General features: G+C 37.7%; 2 protein-coding genes across 5 annotated transcripts in view; one reads left to right on the forward strand and one right to left on the reverse strand.

The window, feature by feature from the left end:
• Positions 1-11,122, forward strand: part of LOC109542583 (protein doublesex) — a gene marked incomplete at its 5' end in the record, with an annotated part of 20,465 nt that extends 9,343 nt beyond the window's left edge. For 2 of the 4 annotated variants that reach the window (XM_019911864.2, XM_019911860.2), the window contains 2 exon segments: positions 709-943; positions 9,741-11,122. Coding sequence is in view for 2 of the 4 variants with exons in the window: in XM_019911860.2 (XP_019767419.1) it covers positions 709-938 (230 nt within the window). 4 annotated transcript variants of the gene reach the window in all.
• Positions 11,123-13,415: 2,293 nt separating this feature from the next.
• LOC109542570 (cysteine sulfinic acid decarboxylase) lies at positions 13,416-18,897 on the reverse strand. The gene is made up of 7 exons (XM_019911845.2): positions 18,586-18,897; positions 18,148-18,376; positions 17,876-18,095; positions 17,702-17,825; positions 15,664-15,916; positions 14,416-14,607; positions 13,416-13,656 (listed from the first exon to the last, which is right to left on the reverse strand). Exons 1-7 carry the CDS (start codon positions 18,855-18,857, stop codon positions 13,477-13,479), a joined length of 1,470 nt encoding a protein of 489 aa, XP_019767404.2. The 5' UTR covers positions 18,858-18,897; the 3' UTR covers positions 13,416-13,476.
• Positions 18,898-21,894: the final 2,997 nt, after the last annotated feature.

Consider the following 21,894-nt stretch of genomic DNA (forward strand, 5'->3'; position numbering starts at 1 on the left):
TTAACGCTTCCCCAGTGGCTTCTTCATTCTTGTGCCATTTGGCATCAATCTTCTCCATGGCCAGCCCTCAGGAGTAACGCTTTAATTTCTTCATTTTCGCATCATCGAGTGAACTTCGCTTAATTTCCGTTCGAAGAAGAGGAAGCTGCAGGAAGCGAGCTTTTCAATGTTGGTTCTTTGGTTGCCAGCCCAGATAGGACGTAACGTGAACATTACGACTATTGGAAATCGTATTGCTCTAACGTGTTTATGGTCGCTTTACTGGCGAAACGTGTCATATAGGCGGTAATTCGGAAATGTATTAAATTTACGCAAAATACAAACAAAATGTATGGAATTGCGGTCGTAGGCAAATCAGGTCCGAACTCGCATCTGCAATAGCGGCGATTATTCAGCATCATTCTACTATGGCAATGGCACGCATATGCACATACTAAAAATATTATAACGTCTGCATTTATGGTCGTCGTAAATTACACTTTAACGATTTTGTGCAGTTGTTCGGAAACATTTCTCTGTGTCTACATCGAATAAAAGTTCCCTTAACAATTCAACTACCACGTTGACTCAACTCTTTCGTATGCTAATGGCAGTTTTTCCGTCTATAATTGCCACTGTGTGTCTTTGAATATATTTTACGGCTTGCTGGTATAATTTCCGAAGCTTCTTTCGGCGAACGGTTGAAAGGCTAATAATTGAACTCTTTAGCAGCGTACCTGGACTTCCGAACCAAAGCTGCCGCCTACCTCTACGCCCCCTACAACAACTGCTACTCATCGGGAGCCACCGTGTTTCCTCCTCTATATCTTTCGTCATTCTATCCAGCATCGTCACTATTGCCGCCCACCATGCCGCCCAATCTCTGTTCCAGGCCGCCCTCACCAAGATCGCCGCACAACCTTACCATGCCACTTCGGCTCCACAGCATTGCTGGATAGACTTGGTAAGCTATGTTTTGTTCACTTTTTTCAATTTTTTGTCTATTTTTCAATCTTTTGTGTGTGTGTTGCATGCGATTTTTGCCAGGATGGTTAACCAGGCAGGCTCTCTTAACAATATGTCTCAAGAGCTGGGGCGTGGAAGTTATCTAACTTTTCAGGGGGCACCCGGTATACTTTTGTATGATGGGTGATTGCTTCATTTGTACAGGGTGTCCTAATAATTAGCAGCCTTCAAAGGCTTGAAACGTTTAAATGCGAACAACCTGCTTAGTTCACCTTGAACATTCCGTCTTTTTTGTTCAAATTTCTCCAAAAACAGTTGGTTAACTTTTTATGTTATGCACTGATCAATGAAAGATGCGCGCCAATGGTTTTTCTGGAAATCAAAAAATTATTGTTCAATTCTGCATTCAGTTCATTTAGGGTTTTTTTGCTAGATTGCATAGATTTTGCGTAAAAAGAAAAGCCGTTGTGTCCGAGAAAATATCCGCAAAATTTAACTTTATTGATAATTTCCCGAAAAAAATCAGTGCGTGACAGTGGGTCATGAGCAAATAAAATTATTTTTCGATTCTTCAATCAATTGGGATCAAAAAAGCTCTTGGGTTTTTGTGCTGACATGCACAGTTTTTTCGTAAAAAAATAAAAACCGCTGACCGACAAAATTGACGCAATATTTAACATTGAAACTTTCCAAAAAAACCAGTGCGCGCTAATGATTTTTCTACAAACAAAATTATTTCCTAATCGTAAACTCCCTTGGGCGGAAGAAAAAAAGCTCTTTTGGGTTCTTTTGCGCATAGTTTTTGATCAAAGTAATAAAAATAAGTGGGACACATGGTTTGCGATAAAAAAATAAGAGATTTTTTGTGCGAGAAACTTACCTCATAATTTAATTTGATTTGGTAAAACGCGATGAGGCGATGGCTGCAAGTGAAAAYTCTCTTTCCTTTCTAAATTCAGTTGRAATTCAAGAAGTTCCTTGGAGGTTTTCTGCTAAAATGCACTGTTTTCGATTAAAAAAAGGGGGAAAATCGTGTATTGTTCGAGAAAATTGCCCTAGTTTTAACATGTGTTGGTTTTCAGAAAAGGCATTGTTTYTTCTKCAAAAGAATGTTTTTMAATTCTTTTGTTTTGCATTTTTGCTGAGGAGCCCAGTTTTTGCGTAAAAAAATTAAACCGTTGTAATTCCAAGAAAMTTWCCGAAATATTTAGCCAGAAAGAGAAGGTGCAGGCAAACAAAAATGCTTCCAATTTTACATTCAGCTGGGAATAAAAAATCGCWTTGAGTTTTYCAGCTAAAATTCAGTTYCTGAATTGAYCACAATATTGAGCGTCTGATATTTTCCGCAAATAATGAGTAATAAAAAATGAAACATTAATTAGCGAATGGCATCTAAGACGCGCACTTTACCGCTGCACATAAACCGAGCAAAAAAAACAATTACGGCATTATTTGCAATGCATATTGTTTAGAATCGATAAAGTTGTCGTAAAATTTACAATTTACACTTTTTGTCATCGATAAATATTCGCCCACGTTTCAATAATAAAGTGTTTCTATGCCAAGTGTTTTGTCTTGATTTTATAGCGTGCGCCCTATAAAACAGTTATTTACGCCTCATCCACTTGAGAAGATTTATCACGGCAATAAAGCAGCGATAATGCGAATTATTATAACCAGAAGAAGAACGAACAATTGAAATTGTTATTTTATTTGTTCGTTTATTAATTGCTATTGCCGTTTTGTGCGGTCGACTTTTTAATCGCAATCTTAATGGTTTTTTGGAAAATTTCTCAAGAATGATTCAACTGGAAACAACAACAACAATATTCACGAAGCATTAGAATATATGTTTTATGTGTTTGTCCAGTGAAGTGTTATGGCTTTCGCCAACTGCACAAAGGCGTTTGATACACGCTCGCATAAATTGATGGAGTAATTTCGAAATGCGCCACTAATTCACTGGCAACAGGAAAGGGAGTTGGCACGACAACCAATAGAAAAATGTTGCTAAAACATTAAGTGAGATATACGGATATGGAAGGCCGTAAAAGACATACACTTACTAAAATTTAACACCTACTTTAGTACGATTTAAAACTAATCTCCAGTGTATCCAGTTGCAGCAACGACTGCATATATTATATCCCGAATGCAATATTTTACAAACGCTATAAAACGGGTATAAAGTGCGTTTTACGGTTCCATTTAATGTTGCGGTACGTGGAACGGCTCTAGGGAGTTATTCCCTTTTGGTCAGTTAAAATTTATTATTCCTCCGTCCGGTTTAGCGCAATTAAATCCCTGAGCATTTCGTTTTCCCAAACTCTTTCCCGATCAAGAATTTGCACTTTTTTATCCACCAAGTATCTTCGCAGCTGATTCTATTTCCTAATGAAATTTTTACCACCGTCAGAACGAAAGTTTTACAGCTCTTTTTGTCCCCCGAGCTCAAAGAAACCGTTTTTTAAATGCGATTTTAACAGCGGAACATAAAAGGAATTAGTCAGGGTCGTAACATGATTGCCCTTGCTAACATTAAGAGACCGTTTCAGTTGCTTTTGAAAGAAAGTAATAAAAGTAAACACGTGTGTGAACTGTCTCTAGACGCCTTTTTGACCGGTTTATTATGCAGCGCTCGCTTTGCCTCGTAAAATGACTTTTGATTAGGTACAATGTTTGGAAGCCAAATTAGCTGAAATTCGAAATATCGGCCAAAAGTCTCCAGTTGGGTGAGCGTAAAGACCCAAACTTTCCGTGTGCAACAACGGCGATATCATCCGCGAATCTCAAGAGGCCAGGACAGAAGAGACAAAATACCAGTCAGAGCACTGGGCCACTGCACTGACAGCAAGTTAGAATCAATAGATTAATTAGGTGCAATTCGTGCGCCAAAAACTCCCGAGAAAAGCAGTAAAAATTAAGCTCTTAAGCTAGTAAAGAACATCGTAAATTTCTTTAGCCGGCTGCGAGCGTTTGTTTCATCTACGACCATCCACATCGGAGATTACCAGAAAAATTAGACGAGCGAACGTAAAAGTCAGAAAACACATATATTACAAAGTTTATATGGGTTAGACTAAGTCGGCAAAAGAACCGACAATAAAATGATCGGAAACAAAACAAAGGTGAAAATTTTTAACAGAACATAAAAAGTTCGAGGCAATCGTAAAGAACTGTTCGACTTATTACTCTCGGAACCATAAAATCGGTCCGACGATTTGGTGCAATAATATCACTACTGGCCTGCGGTCAGGCACGGAATMGATCASATTACTAATTTTAGACATTATTACGTTTAAATTAAATAATTTAAACATTGGAATCACGCCCGATATAGTCACCTTAAATTTTAATTAATGACAAGSCTGAATGGTGATAGTTTGCGATGTATTCATCTTCTAGTCGACTAGAATCAACCATCTTTCAGCCCCAGAATGGATGTGCACTCAATATTAAGTAGGTTTTTCTTGCGAAATGCTGCATAATCCCTCCGACAGATGAATGATGTGAATGAACACTGGCTTAATTACTCATAAGCATGCGAAGAGCTCATACCGCATGAGGCAAAATCAGTCCGGCAAGCTGAGCAGGATTGAAGAAATGTTACAGGAACTGAAAAAATTTCGTTCGGTATTCCAGCAATTGAAATGCTTGGTCTCCTGTCAAATATTCGCAAAAACGCTTCTTAATAAATTTTAATTCGCAGTGAGTAATTCGTTGTGAGTAATTCGTTGTAATCGTGCTGTTATGCATCGGCGCATATTTAGGTGCATGGTTGCAAGGCTGGAAGATAAGAATCCGCCTTAAGGCAGACTCGGAAGCCTTAAAATCTCATGGCATTTTAACAGATAAAACGCAGTGTTTTAATAATTAATTTATAATTGCCTGGAGTATTTGGTTCACTAAAACATGGTCGAGAAAAAGCATCAGAGCAGTCACTTTTTGAGACACACAGAACCAAAAAAACTGAGCTTGGACTATAGCTACTATGGCAGTAAATGAGTCCAACAACAAGCAGACTTAAACTCTTTCTATCGATATCAAATATAAATAGTGGACTAAACATGAGGTCCCCAGAATGTTTGTCCCAGATATCCTGAGTAAAATACTGATTTTATGCCGCTTTTATCATTAAGCTTTCGGTGTTTTTTTCTGTCTTTAAAGCATTTGTTGCTATCGTACCGCTCGATCGTATACTTAGTTTTATAGTCTTCAATTTCACAGTTGCCATTTATATATTTTCTCGAGGGTTTTTACTGCCCAGTTAATAATACATGCCAGATTATTTAAATTACTTTGTTAATGGCTACCGATTTAAATAAAAATAATTATGTTTTTGCCAATGCTTAAACGTTTAATGCCTTTGTAGGTTTTATGGGCCTATTAAAGCGGTTTCACCGGTCTTTGCTAAGTGATTAAATGTCGCCAATTCTAGAATGAGGCATATATTTTCTTGATAAGATGATTGTGTCTCGCTGTGGGCGGTACCAAGGTGGAGCTTTCATAAAACGTCGGTTTTCTTCTATTCTGACTATTTACGTTTAACTAATGTTCAATTCTTTGGTATCAAATTCGCGTTACGTGAGCACTTTGGGTGGCCTTTCGAGCTGTTACTTCCATATCTCCGTTCGTTTGGTCTTTGTTATGGTAACTGGATATTTTAAACGCTGTCGCAGACCAAACAATCGCATTTTGCAAAATATGAAGATCTTATAAGACTGGCTGTGGTCAATTGGAAGCGCCAAACTAGAACTTTCCGTAGCAAACAGTTGATTTAGACGGCGCTTGATTAAAACGCAAGGTGACTTTGGCAAAAAACAAGTGATAAGGGAAAGAAAAACGCTAATAAGGCGCAGATACCTGGAGGTTTTTTTGGCCAAAACCATCACCTTGAAGTTATGCAACTGTTTGAATGAACGCACCCACATGAAATAACCGAAAAATCCTATTTAACATTAACTAAAGCAACCAGTGCGTGACCTAATATTTGTTCCATAAACTATCTTTATGATATCGACCTTTAAATGACATTTGTTTTTGTTTTAAGTAATTAATGTTTTATGATAAAATCGTTCATTGATTGTGAATTTTTCATTTGGCAGCAATTGTTCAAACTTATTCCGTTTTCTCATCATTATTTAAGCGTGTGATCCAAAAGTAGTTTATCACGTTAAAACGGTCAATCGAATGTCTTTTATTATTCCTTCAACATTTTTCTCAAATGCGTTATCTGTTATCTTTCTTTGTTCCGATTCCTACAGGGAGAATGAAACTTTCTGAATGAACAGCTTCAGATATTTCAATTTATTTCCTTTTGATTGTTCAACGCTTTTCCTAATTCTATTGACATTTTTCTACAGTGAAGATATGAAGTGTTCAAGTTTAAATCGGAATTCGAGTATTTTTAAAATTTTCAACCACTTCCTCTCTGATTCTGTTCAACCCTTTATCTCCCTATCTTTTTCTTCATTTTTATCAGAAAAACTCCCGGTTTGTCTGGTTTCGATCCTCGATAAAAAATTAAAATTAAAATGGCCAAACAAACGTTATTTTTTTAAAATCTATAACTCTACTTGATTCTGTTCGATCCTCGTCTCTTTTTTCTTCTTCATTTAGATCATCGCTGAAGAAATGAAATTTCAAATTTTTAATCCTCAGTATTTTTCTTTTTTTATTTCTTTTCGATTGTCGACGCCGATGGAAAATTGAGTGGTATTTTTCAAATCTTCAACTCTCTTGTTAAGTCACTTCAAACCTCGACTAGGGTTTTTCCTTAATTTTGATCTCCGATGGAGAAATAAATTTTGTAATATGAAATCCTCATTCAAATGGAAATTTTTCATTGTTCAACGCTTTTCTTAATTCTATTCAAAAATTTTCCCTTCACCTTCTTTGCTTCAATCGCCGATGAAAAAAGCAGTTTTCAGTTTTAAATTGGAAATTAAACAATTTCCGAATCTTCAACTCTTTACTTGATTCTGTTCCGAGCCCCGTATATTTTTTCTTCTTCGTTTAGATCGTCGGTGAAGAAATGCATTTTGAAATCAGTATTTTTCTTCTTCCACATTTCCTCTTTCTTTTCTTCCTTTTTGGATCCTCGACTCCGATGGCAAATTGAATCGTATTTTTTAACGCTTCACCTCTCTTGTCAAGTCACTTCAAACCCCGACTAGGGTTTTCTTAGATTTTGATCTCCGATAAAGAAATGAACCTGGTAATTTAAAATCCTCATCAAAAGTTTCTTTTTAATTATTCAACGCTTTTCTCAATTTTATGCCTAAAATGTTTCCTTCTCTTCTCCTTTGCTTTAATCCCCGATGAAAAAAAGAAGTTTTTATTTCAAATTGGAAATCGAAAAATTTTCGAATCTTCAACTCTACTTGATTCTGTTCGAGCCCCGTCTCTTTTTTCTTCATTTAGATCGTCGCTGAAGAAATGTGTTTTTTTTCGTCCACATTTTCTCTTTCTTGTCGATCCTTGACGCCGATGGCAAATTGAATCGTATTTTTCAAATCTTCAACTCTCTTGTTAAGTCACTTCAAATCTCGACTAGGGTTTTTCCTTAATTTTGATCTTCGATGGAGAAATTAATTTTGTAATCTGAAATCCTCATTCAAATGTAAATTTTTCATTGTTCAACGCTTTTTTTTAACTCTATTCACTTTTCAATTTCAATTTGAATCGTCACTGGAGTATTTTTCAAATCTTCATCTCTTGCCTTGATTCTGGTCAAACCACGTCTCTCTTTCGATCCCCGCTAAAGCAATACACGAAATTAAATTTCGCAGCTAAAATCGTCAATCGAATTTTCAACTCTTCTGATCAGCCTCTTAAAACGGCGACGGTGTAATTTTTTCTTCATTTCGACCCCGACAAAATAATGAATTTTGCATTTCAAAATCGTCGATCAAATGTGGCTTTGAAATTCTTCAACGTGTCTTAATTGAATTCTAATTTTTTCTATCTTTTGTTTCGATCCCTGATGAAGACATGAACGTTTCAAGTTTAAATTTCACCAAATTTGACTGTCTAAATCTTCAATGTCTCGCTTCTTGTCTCTTCATTTCAACCCCTTCAATTCTTCAACTCTCTTATGTTATGCTGATTTCTTATTTTCGAAAGCCTAGATGATGGAAGAGCAAACGTGAAAAACTGATAATGAATCGTCGCAAGTCTAAGTGGCCACCACTCGTATGAAACATTACGATTATCATACGAATGTTTGCTGCTATTAAGGCAAATTACATAACAAAGATATGGCACATTTTATGTAGATATTTCCGACATGGAGCCATAAACGTTCATAGTTGGGGTTGCAATAAGACCGTCGAACATGTTCACTTTATAGATCGTAAACATTTTTACCTGGCCGCAATTAAGCATAAGAGTACGCGAATTTCGCCTAATGGCTGATAAGTCCGAATAGTTCCCTCGAGCTTTTAGTTGCGAAGATTACGCTTCTTCTGATGAGTTGAAGAGTCGTTTCAAGGGCCGAATTTGAAACGGTAATAACACGTCTCCAGACTCTCCAGTGGCTTTGATTTATCGCACTCGAGCAGTAACAAAGGCTTTATGGGTCATAATGGTGAAAATTTAATATTTTTACCGGTCCGAACTGGCAGGGAATGTGGGAACGTATTGCAGGTGCCGACAAGTTCTGATAAAAATCCCACTATTCTCAGTTAATTACCGTGACTTTGATCACCTCTTTGAAATGGCGACAAATTTCAACTTTAATTAGTCGGATTTTCTAAGCCATATTATACCTTGCAAATGGGTTTTTCCCAAAAGTACATTTCCTTTTCACGGGACTTTTGATGAATTAACCGAGACTTAATTCAGACTTTGAACGGACAACAAAAATATCCATTTTAAACTAGGAATTTCTTTTGAAGTTGATTTGGAATGGAACGAACAAATGTTGCCGATCTTTGGCGATTAATGGTCTGTTCGCGATCATTCGCAAACCTTTGCATGAGCTTGTTCGGTATATATGTTCTGTAAAATCAGCTTAAAACGTTTGAGGTCCTTCGCGATCATTCGCACAGAAAATTACTTCATTTCATGATCTAACAATAATTTATCAATGTTCTGTTCATTCGAACCGAGAGGCTTTTATGGGCACACAAGCATATATCCTTCAATGTTTCTAATTAAAATTTTTATGGTTTACTGTCCTTTTTGAGCCATAATTGCAGCCATAAGCCCTCTTTTATTGGCCTTTATTGTTCTGCAAAATTTCCCCAGATGATTTGCGAGCCAACAGTCAAAAATCAGTCGTAAATTATGCACAGCAATAATATGTGAACGATTTTTTTCAAAAGCCACTTGAGACCTGCCAGAGTTTTACGGTCTGGTGCAGATGAGCTGCAGACTAACGGGATTTTAATTTCGGGATCGTTCTAGAAACTATTCACTAAGAGAGGCTGGATATGAGCAATTTACTCCCCGTCGTTCACCGATCTGACGCAGGTTTTCTTTTAACTTAAAAACATTCCAAGAAGAATCTCAACAGACTTGCCAAAACTACATCGTTGTTTAGGAGATTTTCATTCAAAAACCATTCACCAAAGCCCTTTAGCTCCATCTAGCCCCTGATGAAGCAACTCCAGTTGGGTAAACGCTGTGTGTTAGAACGAGAGAAACACTGCACTGCATTTGTATTTCAACTGACTCCGCATAGTTTCGTTTCTTTCTAACCCATTGGTTTAAGCTTCTGCCTTGTCACACTTGTGAAAATCTTTGATGTCTTTCTGCCTTATCGGTTCTAATGATTGTTTTGATTTTTTTAGGTGTGCCATTATGTACCTAAACTTCACCCAACCGAATTACTAGTGTAGAAGAAAATTTGTGATTGATAAGTTTACATAAGTAGGGACGTATTCCAAATAGCTCCGTCTTCTATGGTATTGTGCTCGTCCTGTGGCGGTTATTTCGCACAATATCCTGCTTCTGAAGAGCATTACGATTGTATTTTTTAGGCAGCGGAAGCGGCAGGATATTGCTCGAAGTTAGCACCGAAAGCAATGTACTCCACCCAAAGTTTAATAAATAATATAATAAATTCTGGAATTTATATATACATACATAGTTTAATGTACATAGGTTCGGATACCATTAGATTAGTGTAGACGGCAGACACTCCCTGTATATCTAGGGGCTAGATTTTCTTCTATAAAATTCTATTCATATACAGAGCGCAAAATTCAGCATAACATTCAGTATATGTATGTAAATGCCTCCGACTTTCAGTGTACACAGTGTGGGCGCAGTTTGGAAGCATTTTTAATTTAATTATCGTAATATCAATGTTCCTAACATTATGCTATTTTTTTACTATTGTAGTGGATTTTTATATAGTGTGGTTTTTTGTTAGTAACTGTGGGCCATCAATTGGAAACCGCGCTAATTTCAGCAGCCCCAAGATAGGAAATTGATTTGGTCGATTTTGGGCACTTGTTACACTGAGAAAAAGTTTCACAAACCAAACAAAACCGTTGTTTCCTTTCCTATCTGGGTGTACTGAGAATGGGATCAGTAGTGTTTCGATTTGCCATACTTGCGTAACATTAATTGCAAGAAACTACTAGAGCGTTCCTTTTAGGGCCTAAATGATTGGTTTGAATCACGTGATATTGTAAATCGATGCGTTTTAGCTCTAGGTTTTGTAAATATAGATGATAAGCATACGGATATGTTCGAACAAATACTTGTAGGACCTAAAGAAAATATGTTTTTCTGTAGTTTTTCCAAAGAAAATTCCTGGATTTGGGTCTTGGTTGTACTTTAGTGGAATGTTATCAGTTACAGGTTCGAAAATTGTTTAGTATTAATGGGTTTCAATGACATACATCACCATAAACATGCCGAATTGTCTTTAGTACAAGTTATTTATTGCTCAATTTTTGTTAACTAGTTTTTAGAGTCTGAAAATTCGAAATGGGCTCACACCAACCATCTGCGATTCGAGTAAATAAACCACCCCATTTTCTTATCTAGGAATCATTACTGATAGTTATTGTTCTTGACTGTACATAGAATTTTTTGTTTTGTTACATGTGTAGTAAGTGACTTTAATCCGTAGCATTTAAGGTAAACGTGTTTCTAAAAATTTAAACCATGTACTGCAGACCCTCTAAATGTACTCAGTAAAATAGATGTTTATGTTTGAAAATTCGTTTTTTTGCGCTTTCCTGCTCCCAGTAAAACCCGATTTAATTTTGCCCTAAGGAAGCAGCTTAAATTCTAAAACTTAGCAAATAAAATCGCTTTATAGGCAATAAAATTAAGCTATAAAATGTTTTAAATCTCTGATAAGTTTTCCTAGTCAACAACGGGGTGTTGCAGCTGCATTATTGATCAGTTGCAGCAGGGAATATTTTATATATTCATGTCAGTAAGTGTCGATTTCAGGATGGGAACAGTGATAATTTCAGGCACCCCCAGCAGTAGTCTATTAGCTCTCATGAGGTAAAAGCTGAAAATAACACTCCCAAAACACATTATTCCTTCGATGCTTTTTTAAACTCTTAACAACTTGAATTTCCAAATCTTGAGGCAAAAGTTAACGAAATATTGTTTTTTTCATTTTTCATTGAAGTTTCGAAAGTTTCAACCAAAATTTAGGATCCCAGGATGAAGTGGGGATAAATTAAAAAATGTTACTCTGAAACAAGACACAGCAACAGTTTGGACTTTTAGTACAGTGAATGGAAAGGTTTAAGCGTCAAGTTTTATTAATTAATTTTAATTATAATCGTAGTATTGCTTGCTTTTTTAATTGAAAAGTGAAAAACTGAGTCTTTATAGTAGCAGGGATGAAGACAAAATCGTAAAATTCACACGGGTCCAAGTAGCAATTTGAACCTTTAGCACAGTAAACAAAAGCCAAAATTTCATTGGAATACAAGTTTTGCTTCGGGTTTTAGACGCTTTTAACGTTGCACCCCACATTTAGAAATTCTGGTATCAGGGGGGGCTGAGGAACAAAATTGTAATTTTCAATCCATCCACAACTTGAACCTTTAGTGCTGTGAATGCAAAAGTTTGTGCTTCAAGAGGGCAAAATTGAAAATTTTCAAAAACAGGATTCGCGGGTTTTTCAGACCCTTTTAAAATTGCACCCAAAATTTAAGTGTATCTTAGTATGGAGCTGGATGATGATAAAAGCGGAACTCCGAAACTCATCCAAGCAGCAATTGGAACTTCCAGCACAGTGAACGAGAAGTTGTTAGTCAAATTTTGCCCAAATTTCATTAGGATCCACAATTTCCGTGGTTTTCCAGAAGTTTTCAAATTTGGCACCAGAATTTAAGAATGCCGGTAGAAAGCAAGTCTAAAGAGAAAAAAAGTGTGACTCAAACTAGTCCAAATAACAACTGGAAATTTTACCTCAGTGAACTGAAAGGTTTGAGCGTCCATTGGGAACATTTTTATTAAAATCCTAAGATTGTTTGGGTTTTCTGAAGCTCTTAAACGTGGAACAAGGATTTAATACTTTTCTTAATATGGAGCAGGGATGAATTCAATATCGTCTCCCAAACTAGTCAAACGAGCATTTCGAACTTTTAACACTGTGAACAGAAAGTTTTGAGCCAAAAGTTAACAAAATCCCATTTGGATCCAGGTTTTACATGTTTTTTCAGAAGCTTTGTAAGTTGCAATCAGAATTTACGAATCAGTCAAGCGGACAAAATTCAATCACAATTCAAAGATTGCTACGCTTTTCAGCTTTTAAAATTGAGGCGAAATTTTCTTCAGTAAGCAGCGGAACCAGAAAAAACGTAACTCCCAAACTGGTCGAAGTACGAACTTGAACGTTTCACACCTTGCAGAAAAATATTTGAGTCTCAAGTTGGCAGAATTTGATTGCAATCCAAAGTTTGGTTCGTTTTGCAGAAGCTTTTAAAGTTGGCGAAAAATATTTGCTCCAATAAACTTTTTTTCATTGCAATTTAAAGAGAGTTTCTGTCTTGAAACCCTGGTTTCAAAGACTGCAAAGACCTAAAAGAATCTGATATTTCCCAATTATGAGTTTGTATGAATTTTAAATCTAATGATGGCGCTGTTGTCTCGCCGAAGCGTTATAAAATAAAGGATATACAAATTTTTATTTCACACTTGGAAACCCAGGAAGGAAAATAATATAATAACAATTACACGCAGTCAGGAAAATAAATAAAAAAAACTTCTTGGTAATTTTATGTGGTGTTTTGTATTCCCATTTTCCACTAGGTTGGTTTCCCATGCTCTGATTTACACTGATTTGAGTGATAAATCTGAAACTCCTTCACTGCTCAGCTTTTATTGGCCAAGTTTAAAATTTGTGCAACACAAACTTCTAAATATTAATATTAACGGCCCATTTTATGGCCCTTTCTGTACTGAACGTAAAGCACTAAAATTTTAGTGCGCATTATTCCAGGGACACAAGTGAGGAGTTGGGATTTTTCGTTTTTGCCATCATCAATCAGCAAAGCAATTTTATTTTAATTATTCCTAGATCTAATAGTAAATAACTTGAAAATCCTACGGAAAAAGAGCGTCGCCAATTTCAGCAATATGATCCAAAATGAAATCGGCATCCTTTTTAGTGAGCGCCGAATTTTGCGACACAAATCTGAAGAAATTGGGCAGCGTTTTCAGCGGTTGGTAGTTCAGCATTACTGAGCCATGCTTCACCATTACGGCTTTGATTTGGGGTGCAACCTGAAAGGAAACAGTCGATTTTTTTTCATTATTCAGTTTCTCTTCCTAAGTTTCACATCTGGTTTAAAAAATGGGTTTTGGGGGTACTGTGGATGTAAACCTAGTCAATTTGAGGGGAAGTTGCATATATCCCTGTTCTTGAAAGCCCCTGCCATCTATGGCCAGACACTTGAAACATTATGCGGTTTAATACGTATGGATTGGGAAGAACTACAAGCGGACGCACCATCTGTGCGAGAACTTTGAACGACGCGCTTGTTAAAAGCATTGCCAGATGGCAGTAGCAGGAAGTAATACAACCACAAATGCTTAAAATGCCCAGAATACTCTGGGGGATTTTTTCGTCTTCATTGACTCTTGAAAATCATCAATTTCAGCTTTTCTACTAGTAATTATCGTTGCAATTTTTCCGTTTTTTAAGCACAAACGAAACATGAAATTAAGTCTGTAATAGGGGATTGAGTACGAAAAAATCTCAGCGAATTTCTGGCAATTGACTTGATGAAACGCTTGAAAGAAAGGCGAAAAACCAGCTTATAATTCGCGGGCTTTAAAAAGTTCTCAACTTCACTAATGAATTTTCAGGGTCTGCCGTTATTAAATTCGTTCGAGGCTTTGCTTAAGGGGATTTTTGCTTAAAATACGATATTAGCAGCCTAATCCTTTTCACTTGAACCGGCAAATATGATTTCTCGTTACATTTTCCGACCGCATCGATCTGGGACATCGTTAGCCGAGGAAATTGGTCCTCTTTCCTACCTTTTGTAGTTGGGCGTTGTAGTCGGAAATATTGAGTTTCCCCCGCAAATATCTGGGCAAATACCAAAAGCAAACATTCACGTATTGACGCTTTGAGACTAGCACGAAATCCGGCCTGGCGTTAACTTGCTGCTCGAAATATTCCGCCAGATCCATCAGCGTGTCAATGTGCTTGGCAAATCCGCATGAACCCTGAAAAAAATTGACTGAAATTGAATCTACTTAACACTCATGGGATGGACATAAAGGCGGATAATTTCCCCTTTATACCCCATTAATATCAACTTAATACTCGTAAAATGTAATGAGGGTATGATATTTAATGCACGGGACATATTACGGCGAGAAAATGAGGAAAGTTATGGGGATTAGATCGCGACTAATAGCCGGCCGTAAACAGTTCAGTTTACTACCTTTTTAGTCCCAATCTATGGGTTGTGCGAGAGACGAACTATCGAAAGTTTAATAACAAATGAGGCGTTTTGCAATGAAGCCGGCACCAAATTATGCACTAATTGCTAAGCGCTAAACTGCAACCGCCGGCCGGATCACTTTGTGCGGAGAAATTGCATTTTAATTGGCCTTTAATTATTTAATTTTGGCGAGTTGATTACCGGTAGGCTCTAATTACTTTCGGCCTCATTCAAGCTCTTTTTCATGCAAATCGAATGGTGGCAATCGCACTAATTGCGTAAAAATGAAATGAGTCGACTTGCCGTCCATCCCTGATCAACTATGGCGCTTAATTTCACTTTGAAACCAGTTGAGTCGGAAAAATCAGAGTTTCGTGCGATCTTCGTGAAACCTAGTGCAATTTTTATGCCAATTGTTGAGGCTGATGTATCTTCTGTAGACCCTGAAAGTGTATAGCTACTGTTTACTTCTGCGTTAATGCTCCTGTGAAATCGCCCATTTTTCAACCAACTTTTCGAAGTTTGCAAAAATCAGATTGCGGTGTTATTTAAATCAAATTTCTGAGAGCTTTAGATTGACGAATTTGCCATTCACTGTGAAAGTTTCACGTTAATCCTTGCCTCAGATCATACGTTCTGAATTTTTCGAGCAGACGGTGCTCTGACTCAAATGGGCCGCAAATTGAACGACATTGTGCCCTTTTTAGACGGCAGAAACTTTCCCGTTTTCTCCCTGTAGCTCATAGATGTTTTTTTACAAGCCGTTGATAAATTGGGACTGAAGGAACAGCTTGTGCTTGCATAAATGCACTTGCAGAAGTTGGTCAGAACATACCTTGGCCCTCCACATGATCCAGAACTTGAAGACATCACATTTTCGGCCGCACTGCAGATATCTATCGCCTAAGTCATAGCTGGCGTCATAATATTTATCTTTCTGGAATAGATATTCGGCCCCTCTTGAATGACATCGATGCAGGATGTCCGGATGGGTCACGAGCAACATCGAACATTGTTGGGGCACGGCCAGCAACTTATGAGGATTGATGACTATTGAGTTGGCTGCCTCTATTCCATTCAATTTCGCTCTGCATTAACAGATTGACTGCTTTATGTCGAGGGTTTAATGAGTTTTATTATCGGCGTTTTAATGGAAAACTTTTTAAATTGCCGAGTTGGCACACATTTTAAATGTCATTCGAACTTGTTCTGTTAAGTTGGAGTCCGTTTTCCTAGCATTGCAGGGATAATTGGAAACCCCAATTAGCTTTGGGAGCGTGAGTGAGAAAATAGTGGCACTTTCTTGCAGAAAAAGCAGCACTTGAATGTCACAGGTTTTCATGTGCAAGGTTAGCTGAAATTTTTATGTTTTTTGCCACCTTTTTGCTCTTTCTCGTGGACAAATTGCGTCATTTTTGCATCACGAGAGAGAAACTTCCAAAAAAGCAGCGTCAGGTTTGAGTCGATTTTGCAACTATAGAAAACCACGCAAATCTAAGACTCTTGAAATCAAGACGTTTTTGAGAAAACTGGCCTTTATAAAAAGGCCAGTTAGTTCTCTTTGGAATGAAGTAATAATGAGCATTCTTGCTCATTTTGCTTCCGAGAAATGAGCAAAAACGGGACGGAAAACATGAAATTTTGCACATAATCTTGCACCTAAGTGTCTGATATTCAAATTTCGCTTTCTGGGTCAAAACTACTTGAATTTCCTTACTCATGTTGTTATTATTAAATTGAATGTTCAATTCTCTATCCAACGATGCCAAAACGAATTTTGTGGCTCAAATGGTTCTTGAGAAACTTCGAAAAAAGCAGAGTCATGTTTCAGCCGATTTTGCAACTCGAAAAGTAACACGCAAATAAAAACCTCTTGAAATGAAGACTTTTTTGAGAAAAATGCCAACATTTCCTTATAGATGGTTCACTTTCTAAAAAGGCCATTTAGTTCTCTCGGGAATGATGTAAAATGAACGTTCGTGCTCATTCCGAGAAATGAGCAAAAACGGCACGGAAAACATGAAATTTTGCACATAATCTTGCACCTAAGTGTCTGATATTAAAATTTCGCTTTCTGGGTCAAAACTACTCGAATGTCCTCACTCATGTCGTGATTACTAAATCGAGTGTTGAATTCTCTATCCAACGATGCCAAAACGAATTCTATAGCTCAAATGGTTCTTGAGAAACTTTGAAAAATGCAGCGTCATGTTTGAGCCGATTTTGCAACTCGAAAAGTAACACGCAAATAAAAAACCTCTTGAAATGAAGACTTTTTTGAGAAAACTGCCAAGATTTCCTTATTACTGGTTCTCTTTTTAAAAACTCCCTTTAGTTCTGTCTGTAATGATGTAAAAATTAGCGTTCTTGCTCATGTTGCTTCCGAGAAATGAGCAAAAACCGGCCGGGAAACACGAAATTTTGTCATAATCTTGCACCTAAGTGTCTGATATTCAAATTCCTCACTCATGTCGTGATTACTAAATCGAATGTTCAATTCTCTATCCAACGATGCCAAAACGAACTCGATGGCTCAAAAGGTTCTTGAGAAACTCCGAAAAAAGCAGCGCCATATTAGAGGCGATTTTGCAAAAATGTTTCGAGAACGAAATTCCTGGGGTAAATCTCACCAAAGCTTCGGTGTTTGAAGAAATTTTCTGGAAACATCCAGCTCCAGCTTCGAGGCTTTTAAAATCTTCCGGTATTTGCGAGCTGAGTTGTAAAGGCCCAAAATCTCCACTTTCTTCGGCATTTTCAGATTTCCAAACATTGTCTTGATTCGCATGAAGTGCTGTCATAAAAGTTAAAATTTCCCGACCTGAGTTGCAACTTGAAAAATCGACCCAAACTCCGTTCAAACAGGACGAAACTACCTGTGTTTTTGTGAAAATAACAGTCCTCCACCCCAAGCAGCGTCCACGTGCAGCCAGATCTCATACTTCTTGCATATGGTGGCAATAGCGTGAATCGGATCGAAAGCACCTCGCACTGTTGTACCTGAAACGAGCCCAACTGAACCACGATTTTCCCCATCAAAACCAAATCACCTAAAGTAGCCACCACCATCAAGGGCACCGCCCCTTCCAGCAGAACTGCCTGGATGGCTTCTTCCACTTTCTCTGGCACAATCTGTCCAACATCGTCTGTTTTCAGTGGCCACACATTGTCCTCGCCCATGCCCAAAAAGGCCGCAAACTTATAGGTGGAATAGTGGCATTCTTCTGAGGCCAGCACCACCATTCTGGGTAGAATATTGCAGCCTTTGAGCTGAAAAACGGCGTCTTTCAGACAGTCAACTTCAGCTGAAACTTTCTGGTACTTTGGCTTGGGGAAACTTGTGAAATCGGGCCAGATTCATAGCCGTCCCATTGCCGAATGAGCCTCCGGGACAGAAAATGCCGTCACTCCACTGAGGTCCCACCATCTTGCAGACCTCCTTGATTACGTGCTGTTCCATCAAAGTGAATACGGGAGCCACTTCGTAAGTGTAAACGCTCGCATTCAAAGCGTCGGTCAGCCATTGGCCTGCCAATCCATAGGGATCCAGCCTGGAATGAATGCGATGCATTTCCAAAGAGCTTTACGAGTGCCCTGTTTAGTATGCGACCGACCAAAGTCCCCTAAATTATTAATCAGCGATGTTTGAATGCTAGGCGAAAAGGAATTCAACCTGGATGGGCTCTGATTGGTTTTGGTCTTTTTGTCTCCGAAAACTCTTTAAAGCGAGCAAATTTCGCGTGAATTAAATAGAACTCACCCAGAGAACAGCTGGTTGATAAAATATGGATGTCCAGTCTTCACGCTGAATTTAACAGTGTTTTTCATGATCTGCAGCAATTTATCCTGACTATCGCCCGCTTGCGGTAGCGTAAAGTCAAATTCCCCTTGAAGCTCCTCTGGAGTTTTCCACAGCAGCACTTTGTCCCGCCTGGTGGTAAACACGACATTTTTAAACAGCAAATCGACGACTTTCTGCAAAAAGTCCCCATGAACGTCTGGATTCGGCACCGGGCAAAAATCAGCCATCATTAACGCGAGAAAAGAACCAAATAGAGCTTCGCGATGCGGCAGCCGCCCTTTTATCCTGCCACAAAGATAATTCGGCATCCTTATTAATTTAATTGGCTAATTAGATATGCTCGGGTAAGAGCGAACATTAGGCTAAAGGGGAAAAGGAACGAATGATAATTTGTTAACTCGTTATTTAAAAGCGAATCCACAATTCAAGCAAGACCATTCATTAAAACGTAAAGCCCGTTTTAAATGCTTAAGTAAACAATACGGATTGTTTAATAAGGTTTGTTACTTCAATAAAGGACCGGATTCGTTTCGGTTCGGCGTCTGCTTTCCACAGCTTTCCGTTCGAAATGCAAATGTTTGACCATTCCCTTAATGTAAAACCGTCCTGTGTTTTATATTGCGCTATTAAATAATCGAACTGATAGAAATGGCAATAAATCAGCTCATATGAGGGATTTTTTAATCAGAATGTTTTACTGATAATGACGAGGTTTTTACCAGTTATCGGGAATAGCTAGAAGCTTTAATTTTGAGCCATTTGCTAGAGGAATCATTCGTGCGAATGTAGATTTACTCGCAATTTTACTGGATTTTTAACAGTTGTTTAAAACTGAAGTTTGAAAAGCTTGACTTCATTCAATAACGTCCAAGACGTTCTTAAAAATTGAGTTGCTCTAAACGGGCAACAACTAGAAGGCACATTTTAGTCTCGTCTGGTAGAACTAAATACACTCTATATTTCCTGTAAGTTTTGTAGTTTTTACTGTTCCCTTGTATTTTGAACAATTTTTTAAATGTGAGAGATGATGGGGCGCCCATTCGTCAATCGCGTTCAAGAGATTCTTAAAAAATGCTTTACGCAAAATATCAAACAGCTATTGGGCTCCGTTTTCGTGATTTGCTAGCGAAAACAGAGGTATAACATTTCGAAAAACATCAATTTTTATTAAAATGTTATGAATTCTTAGCAGGTGTGTAAACTTGAGGCTTGAAAAGCCCAACTTTTTCAAGAACGTTCAAAAGGTTCTTAAAAATTGCGTTGCTCGAAACGGGCAACAACTAGAGGGCTCATTTTAGTCTCGTCTGGTAGAACTAAATACACTCTATATTTGCTGTAAGTTTTGTTGCTTTTACTGTTCTCTTATATTTTGACCAATTTTCTAAATGTGAAAGATGCTAAGGTGACTATCCGTCAATCGCGTTCAAGAGATTCTTAAAAAATGCGTTACGCAAACTTTCAAACAGTTGTTGAGCTCCGTTTCGAGTGATTTGGTACAGAAAACAGAGGCACAACATTTCGAAAAACATAAATTTTTATTAAACTTTCATGAATTTTAGCAGGTGTGTAAACCTGAGGCTTGAAAAGCCCAAGTTTTTCAAAAACGTTCAAGAGATTCTTAAAAATTGCGTTGCTCAAAACGGGCCACAACTAGAAGGCACATTTTAGTCTCGTCTGGTAGAGCTAAATACGCTCTATATTTGCTGTAAGTTTTGCTGTTTTTACGGTTCTCTCGTATTTTGAACAATTTTTTAAATGTGAGAGATGATGGGGAGCCTATTCGTTAATCGCGTTCAAGAGATTCTTAAAAAATGCGTTACGCAAAACATCAAGCAGTCATTGGACTCCGTTTCGAGTGATTTGGTAGAGAAAACAGAGGCATAACATTTCGAAAAACATACATTTTTATTAAACTTTCATGAATTTTAGCAGGTGTGTAAACCTGAGGCTTGAAAAGCCCAACTCTTTCAAAAACGTTCAAGAGGTTCTTAAAAATTGCGTTGCTCAAAACGGGCCACAACTAGAAGGCACATTTTAGTCCCGTCTGATAGAGCTAAATACACTCTATATTTACTGTAAGTTTTGTTGGTTTTACTGTTCTCTTGTATTTTGAACAATTTTTTAAATGTGAGAGATGATGGGGCGCCTATTCGTCAATCGCGTTCAAGAGATTCTTAAAAAATGCGTTACGCAAAACATCAAACAGTTATGGGGCTCCGTTTCGAGTGATTTGGTACAGAAAACAGTGGCGAAAAATTTCGGAAAACATCAATTTTCATTAAAATTTCATGAATTTTTAGCAGGCAAATTTCAAACCTGAGGCTTGAATAGCCCAACTTCTTTCAAAAACATTCAAGCGCACACATTGCTCAAAACGGGCAACAACTAGAAGGCACATTTTATTGGTAGAGCTAAATGCGCTCTATATTCAATGTAAGTCACCTTATTTAAAAGGGTTTCTTATATTTTCAACAATTTCCTAAACTTAGAAGTTGCTAAGGCAATTTTCGTGCCGGCACGTGCAAGAGATTGGAAAAAACGCATTGCTCAAAACAGAAAAAGTTCAAAGGCTCCCTTTGATCTGATTTCATAGAGCAAACCGGGTTCTACCAGTCCTGCAAGTATCGATTTACATAAAAAAAGTCCTGGATTTTTTTGAATGTGAAAGTTGAAAGGGAAATTTTAATTTGGCCAGGTTCAGCACGCTTCCGCTATTTCCTCCTGCTGCTTTAAGGAACAATTTCTTCTTTAAAACTGTAATGAGAAACCAGTCAATGATCCAGCAGCGGATTTTCTCGCAAAATGATGCCGAAAATGCGACTATTCCCTACTTAATGCCAGTCATTTGGCTGGAAAAATTCAATGATTTGCCGGGATTGAAGAGTCGAATTTCTAAAGCAGGCCCCGATCTCCGCCCGGATAGACACCTTTATATCGACGAAATATTTAAAGAAGGGCAAATGTGGGGTCTTTTCCGCTATTTACACTATCAATATCATTAATATTCGGATCGCTTCGCCGACATTTGTAAACCCAAATCGGTCCCGTTCATACCTGACAACGTTGAAAAGGTTGTAGCCCATGTTCACATCATTTATTAAAAATCGGCGCATTATCGCTTATCTGATTTGTCATCAATCATGTGCTGCAGTGTATCTGAGCGCGGATTTTTTTCCAGTGGGTGTGGCTGAAGAATTCACTTTTTTCTTTGCCATACGTGGAATCCAGGTGAAATCAGCTCTTGGTTTGCATCAAGTAAACCAATTT

Source organism: Dendroctonus ponderosae, unplaced genomic scaffold, assembly GCF_020466585.1.
Source record: "Dendroctonus ponderosae isolate FM_Combo_2020 unplaced genomic scaffold, Dpon_F_20191213v2 Dpon_F_20191213_10, whole genome shotgun sequence".
NCBI lineage: Eukaryota > Metazoa > Arthropoda > Insecta > Coleoptera > Curculionidae > Dendroctonus > Dendroctonus ponderosae.